At 30.4% G+C, this 7,846-nt stretch overlaps 1 protein-coding gene across 1 annotated transcript; it reads right to left on the bottom strand.

Moving 5' to 3' along the window:
• Window positions 1–7,438: 7,438 nt before the first annotated feature.
• Window positions 7,439–7,816, bottom strand: LOC100573610. Its single transcript, XM_003246856.2, has one exon. The coding sequence runs from the start codon at window positions 7,814–7,816 to the stop codon at window positions 7,439–7,441; it is 378 nt and encodes a 125-aa protein (XP_003246904.1).
• Window positions 7,817–7,846: the final 30 nt, after the last annotated feature.

Raw genomic sequence — 7,846 nt, 5'->3', positions numbered from 1 at the left:
ACTACCTATATAATACATATACCTATATGCTGGTGATGCGACCGGCTGCCGCCGCGTAAGAGGTGTGGCTCGCGGAGTTTCTGCAAAAACTGAACATTTCTAACGACTTGTCGATGTTGCCGCAGGCAACCGTTAGTGTTTAGTGTAATTATTAATTATACAATAATGTCGGATGGCACAAAACATCGTCAATACCTGATTCGGTACTAAACGTCAATTTGCTTCTATTTGTTAGTGTATATACGTCTTGCACTGAACTTGTATAGTACACGCTAACTGCGCTTCGCACAAAGCAGGCCCTAAACAACGTTTTTTCATTCGTAAGCTCGTGTCTATACGCGTGTCCTATATATAATACGTTTCTTGTATTTCGTACCGTTCATTGTGCATGATTATTCACTGCAATCATGCTCGCCTTAATTTTTTCTTTAATAATATAATGATAAATAATACAATAATTAAGATTTTGGAATTTAAAAATATTATACTCAAAGACCATATTATTTTAAAATAGGTACTAAGATTGTATTTATTGTACTACTTAACGAGTGTCCTGTGATGATAGGAAATTTTTATTTTAAAATTAAAATGTGGGGTACCTCTTTACTATTAATTGTTTAGCGGATATTTTTTTTTTAAATGTTGATGGAGGTAGACCTAATTCAAATACTATTTGAATGAGTAGTTTCTCAGTTATTAAAATGTTTATTATTAAAGATAATAGTCCTCAAAAATGGTTTTACAAAAGTATAAAGTAGATGTAATATTGTATCTAGTATATTATATATTATACTTGGATAATTTTTACAAATTGTTTATGTTAAAGAACAATATGAATCACTAAAATGTTCAAACGGATATTGCTCACAGGGTATCTATGCATAATTTTAAAAGTCACTATCATTGGTATATTATCCAAACAGTATAACAAAGTTAAATATTTCAAAAACTACTCGTTTGAATTTTCATTTTAATACTTCCACGTTTTCAGAAAAATTATCCGTTAAATAATTTACGGTAGAAAAGTAGGTTCTCATTTCAAAAACAGAAGTTTCATCTCCACAGATGACTATAGTAGTAAAAAATATCTCAAGAATTTGGTAATAAAGTCTTTGAGTATATCTATATACTATATTATATGCATACATCAATTCCAAAAATTACAAAAATTACTGAATAACTGAATTGTTTCATTTTGCGTTATATTTCATTCAATGAAATTCTATAAATTACGTTTTGCGTTATTTTTTGTTTAATGGTATAAAATATATTTTGTTAATCGTTATGTTTTCCGGTATTTAATTATTAATGATTATCGCTTTCCGTTATAATTATGTTTACGAATTTCAACCGTTGTTTTGTGAAAGTAACGTTATTATAACTTTTGAAAGCCCTGTAAATCGTGTAAATCGCTATGTTGTTTAGTAAGTGTCGACTATCTAATGCACCTCGTTCGACATATCGATAATTCACTGTTTGCAGAAAATCGAAACCAATGCTAGCTGTTTCTGACTGGTTGATGATCGTAAAAATGTTGTTGATTGCTTTGAAAATCCCCCCCCCCCTTTCGTAAAATATTCAAATTTCACTCGGGTTACAAACGGGTAATGTTTGATTGACACTCATTCCAATTATAACATTAAACTTATATTTACTATTTAATGAATATAATATTTGTGTATAATGAATATATTTCTTAGAATCTATACAATTCAAAAAACTTCTCACTACCCACCAAGAATTGACTGAGGACCCATAGTTTGAGAAATTTTGTTGCAATCTAACGTATTTAAGGCGTCAAAAAATGTCGATGTGTGCAGGCACTATAGGTACCCTGCACACGCGTCATATAGGTATAGGTATATCTATCGATAAATTGAAGGCATGCGTCGTATTACAATTAATGTGACGTGTATGTAATTATTCATAATAATATAACAATAATATAATAATAATAAAAGTGATGATATTTTTCAGCCATATACGTACTTTTACCATCATCGTATTAATCAACTCTGGAGAAAACGTAAGAAGTGGGGAAAAAATAAAAAGCTATCCGATCGCAATCGGTTTCTTTTTACGATATTCGCTATATTATTATAACACGACTACTCGCGGGCGTATTAGTTATACCGACTGAATCATTGTATATTATTATTATACCTACGAGCCGTCATACGTAAGTCCGCGGAATCGTGATGCGCGCAACCACGTGTGTTGGTTCGCCACCTCTCCGGCCCGGCGGCGGCGTCCCTTCGGGCTATAAAAACTTACTTTTTACGGTTTAAATAAAAATATTATCATAGCCATCGCATATTATTACATCATTACGCCGCCGTTACCGTATTATTATTATTATCATCGTCGTCGTAACATGTCTTCCGTCCGGTCCGGCGTAGTATGTAATAATATAATAAGCGATGAAACCGATGATGTATGCCGCGGATTCACATCCGTATTTGTATACGCGGTTACGATGCGGCGGAGGCGATGACCAAGACGATAGTAAATAATAATAATATTATAATCGTAATGATATTATTAGCATCCCGCAGCAGTAATAGTTGCGTAATTTCGGGTGTTTTGATGGAAATAAATGTTTACGTCGACGTTTCTTGAATCGCGCGGGCAGTGGTTGTTATGATAACATAATATTATTATCATGATAATATGATAATATATTATAATACGCCTGTTATACTGCAGTATACGTTTTACCACCGTGAGTTACGGTTATACTAATTATAAAATAGTTACCACGGTACGCGGTGGCGAGGTGAAAGGACAAGCAGCTGCCATCTTCATTATTATGCGTACGTGTGTGCGCGCCTGTATTATAATGCTATAGACAGTACGACGATATTAAAATAATAATATTATTATTACAACTGTCTGGTTGACATATCACATATGTAACGGCCGCGGGGACGAAGAATAAACGCGTGAAACAACACTTTGTGTATGTGCATAATACTATTATAGTAGGTACCAGTTGCCTTCAAAATTACCCTTTTTATACCGATTCTATCCCCCGAAACTACCTAGATCACTAGTGTTGCCCACAGAAAATTATTTACACGACCACAATACTATACCAAGCGTAAAATAAGGGAAAGAATGTCGTGATGATGGACTATAGTATACATATTACTTATTAGTATTGAATAATGAAAAAAAATCATATGATGAAAAATAAATATAATATTTTCAATGATAATAATAAACGGCATAGGTAATAATATTATAGTTTGTATATTTCCATAGTAAAACATTTTATCGTGTATCCAGCCAAAGAACAAAAATTCTTTTCGGATCACTAGCTGTTTTATTTTTAAATCATAACGGTTACCGAGTTCCAAGATGAACTGGACTGATTATAATATTATTATTTACTTGCTAATTATACAGTTTAATATTATATACATAGGTACATAATATACGGTTTAGTGAGTTGGTAAGTACGTTATTGACAACTTGCCACGGTTTTCGCCTCCGTCGGCTGAGTTTTTTTTCTTTCGCGCTTTCGGTTTTTTTTTTACACAGAACTTCATATTATTGTTATTGTTATTATTATTATTATATCGCCGTCATTGTAGTTTCGTTTTCTTCTCCGTCACCGGTTGGACACGTCCACCTCGTCGGCGTACATTATGATTATACTATATGTACGCACCTACCTGTTCGGTGTGAAATTTCCGCAACATTTGCACACAAGCATCGCCAAATCGCTTTCGACGGCCATCGCGCTGCTAAATATAAACTTATATATATATATATATATATATATAATGTCGTTATATTGTAATATATAGTATTATGTTTATTCGGTATCGTCGGTAATTCATTTCTTTTGGTCATTGCCAGAAAACGACATCCCAACACGTCGCATACATAGGTGCATCATCGCATATTCGCATGCATCGTACCGTGGTCGTTATGTATTTTTAGCAGTGGCGTATATAGGGGGGAGGCCCCCTAGGCCAGAGCCCATAGTGAAATTGCAGGTACAATTAAACCATTTTATGTATATATACACTGTTTACAGTTTTTCACCATGATTAATTTAGCCGGTTGATTAAAATTGTTTTGAGGAATCAACAAGGAAATGTTAGATTGTCAGGACTTGCTTTGATGACTTTTATGTGTTAAATTCACAATAAGATAACATTAAAATATATATATGTATATTATACGAAATTATCTATATTTTTTAAAAAAGAATTAAAAATTAATTTCACATAATAATTATAAAATTTAATTAGCGCAATTTTTATTAGTATTTATAACCACCCTGCTCCTTAAAAAATGTATAGTTATGGCTATGTTAGTCGATTTGACGCACTATGCTGACTAGTGATAAATTGGCCCATATAGTGAAAATAATTTGTTTATACGCCACTGATTTTTAGTGCATAATATATCGTCCACCCGCGGTCCTAGACATAGTATATACGCATAATATGTGATATTGTGATGTATATATGTATACAACGCAAACACACGCATATATAATGTATTGTCTATATGATAAACACACACACACCCACACACACACACACACACACACACACACACACACACACACACACATACTATGCAACGTATTCTGTGTAGTTGTGAAGTTCGCGAATATGGTTTACGAAAACCATCGACTTGGCGAAGAGAAAAAAAATCTCAATACGATATATACTTAACTTTGCTATTGTTTTTATCTCCCGCACATTATATAGATCGTAATCGTGATGAATAAAATAGACGATAATGAACAATATTTTTAATATTCAACGATCGCAGACGTTTTGTTGTTTGTTTTTCTCATGCAGGACTGCGAGTTGCAAAAGTTATAAAATATTGCACAACACGTTACAATTTAAAAATAAAAAACCCAATAATAAAATAATATGTTGTACGAAATATTTAAATATATGGTACATTTTAGAATATTAATGGTGGTTGTAAATGTTTTGATTTTTCAATACGTGAAATTGATTTAAAAGCCCGTCATAATCCAAAACAGCTGGAGTTCTCAAACTGGCGGTACCTATACGCCAATTATTCTATGGAAAATAATTTGACAAATTATTACGAAATATTTTTTGCCACAAATTTTACAATGTAGGTGGGACGTAGGTTACCATATAATTTTATGTGGTTATAAACCTTTTATTACATTACGCCATAAGATATGTGTCGGTACTTGGTAAATCGTTAATCGATCACCACAACAGCTATCCACATATAAGATTAAATGTGGTTTAATTTGTATTAAAAATCAAGTTATAAGGACGTTTCTCTTATAAGTATAATATTTGACTGCTTATACATCTGTAAATTCACAAGTTTTAAGAAATTATAATTTGTATGCAATATATATTATAATATTTTTAATCATATGTTTAAGGTGCTCAATAGTTTTATAAACTATAACATTATGTTATAGGATATGGTTATATGATCGATTCAATATATCTTGAGAATAACTTTTCTAAGTTTATTTATATTTATAATTGAAAAAAGGTGAGTAAGTGGATTTCGCTCTGCTGTACAGTAGGTTACAAGTGGGTCACTGTATAATGGATGGTATTAAATTTGAATTCAATGATATAATATCACTGTATAAGAAAAACGATTCTGAGCGGAGACGGTATATCAGTCTATGTATTAGACATATATATATTTATCTATGGTATTAAAAAAAAATTGACCTATAATAGGTACCTATAATAAATTCCATATTAATCATATCATAATATCTATTAGGTACTTATAACGCGTTATACATCAACAAAAAACCGTGGTACTATCATAGATATATAATAGTATACTTTAGAAGTTTCAAGTACCCACGAATAATATTATACAATCACAACAAAATAACTAAAATAGTTATCCTAGGTTTTTAATATGTCCAAATTTGTACTTAAAATGACTATAAAAATAAACTGTGTAAATTAATTTTTTAGATTTTTTGTTAACAGAATTAATTACTTACGTGGAATCTTGTTTTAAATTTTCAATTCTTAGATACAAAAATTGTACATTTTATAAATTTTTAACTACAAATTAATTATTGAATCTTAAATTTGATAAATTTTTTCAAAATTCGATCTTTAAATGCTTATAAAAAAAAACTGTGCCTATATATTTTTAATATTTTTCAACTGCTATTGTAACAATATATCAGGAGCTTTGTATTAAATTTATACACTTTTTGGCCCAACAGATAAAACTTTATTGATATTTATAGAAAAAAAAAACTAAAAAAATTGAAAACTTACAATGTCCGTAAACAGCTCAAAAAGAGTCAAATTATTAAAAATTTTATCGTATATATAAAATGCTAATATTAACATTCAGTGAAATTTTCAAGTTTCTACAGTCACTCGTTTTTTAATTACAACAAAATAAGAAAATCGTTACGTAAGAAATCGAGTGAATATCAAATGTTGTAAAAATATGAATTTCAAACGCCCATAAAAATTTAATTTGAGTTTCTTATAGATATTTTTTGTTTGATAAAGGTAGATAATATTATAAGGAATCTTGTATTACATTTTCATATCTTAGATTTAAAAAGAAAAATTTTTATGAATTTATAACTCGAAATAATTTGCAAATTTTCGTGATTTTTCCATATTTTGTCATTTTTTGAACTTTAAATGCTTAAAAAAAAAAACTGTGACTAACGATTTTTAATATTTTTCATCTGCCTTTGAAACAATATACTAGGAGCCTTCTATTAAATTTTCAAGCTTTTTTATCCAACAAATAAAATTTTATTGATATTTTTAGAAAAAAAACTAAAAAAAAATGAAAACTGACAATGTCCGTAAAGAGCTCAAAATAAGTCAAAATATTTTGAAAATTTTATCGTGTATAGAAAATGGAAATGTAAACATTCAGTCAAAATTTCATGCATCCACGGTCATTTTTTTTAAAGTTACACCAAAAACCAAAATCGAATTTCTCGAAAACAGATTTTGCGTAAAAATTCCCGTTTTTCCTTAATTTTTCTTTTGTTTTTCCCGGCGCTTTTGAAAACTACTGGGAAATTTAAATTTTGACCTCCCCAATGCACCAACGATATTCACTTTCTGATCGAACAAGATACTGAAGTTGAAAATCGTAGCATTATTTCGACTACTTATCGTGTACACAGACACAAAAAAAAATAAAAAAATAAAAAAATTAAAAAAAAAATAAAAAAACACACATCATTGTAAAATCAATACATTCATCGTTCCACTCAGAATCTAAAATTAGAAAAAAATATGCATGTGTGACGTCGTCTTAAATAAATTATTTTTAATACTTATTTTGACTTGAACTATACGTTTTTCACAATTTTTTTTAAGTAGGTATTAGGAAAAATGTGAATAAATTGACACAACATTTATAATTTCTATGATTTATTTAAAAAATGAATTAATACCAATACCTATCTTAAAAATTGTTCAAAATTTAGCCCATCATTCTCCATGCACGACTGCAGACGCCGCATTACTTCCGTTTGAGTAGCTGCTAAAATTTGTTCTCTTTGAAGTTCTGCACAAGCATTTACAATTTTATTTTTTAGGTCCTGAACATTTGAAGGTGGAATTGAATAGACAACATTTTTCAAATGTCCCCACAAAAAAAAATCTAATGGCGTAAGGTCCGGAGATCTGGGGGGCCAAGCTACTGCCCCATATGTACGCATCCATCGATTACCAAATGTACTCTGCAGATATTCTTGAACAACAATTGCATTATGTGCAGGTGCTCCATCTTGTTGGAAAAATACATTAGTCCTAGTTTCTAATGGAATATCATCCATGTATGTGGGAAATACATCCGTCAAAATTCC

This window comes from Acyrthosiphon pisum, chromosome A2, assembly GCF_005508785.2.
Source record: "Acyrthosiphon pisum isolate AL4f chromosome A2, pea_aphid_22Mar2018_4r6ur, whole genome shotgun sequence".
In the NCBI taxonomy this organism is placed as follows: Eukaryota; Metazoa; Arthropoda; class Insecta; order Hemiptera; family Aphididae; genus Acyrthosiphon; species Acyrthosiphon pisum.
Note: the sequence above shows the minus strand (reverse complement) of the source record. Positions and strands in the feature narration are given on the sequence as shown.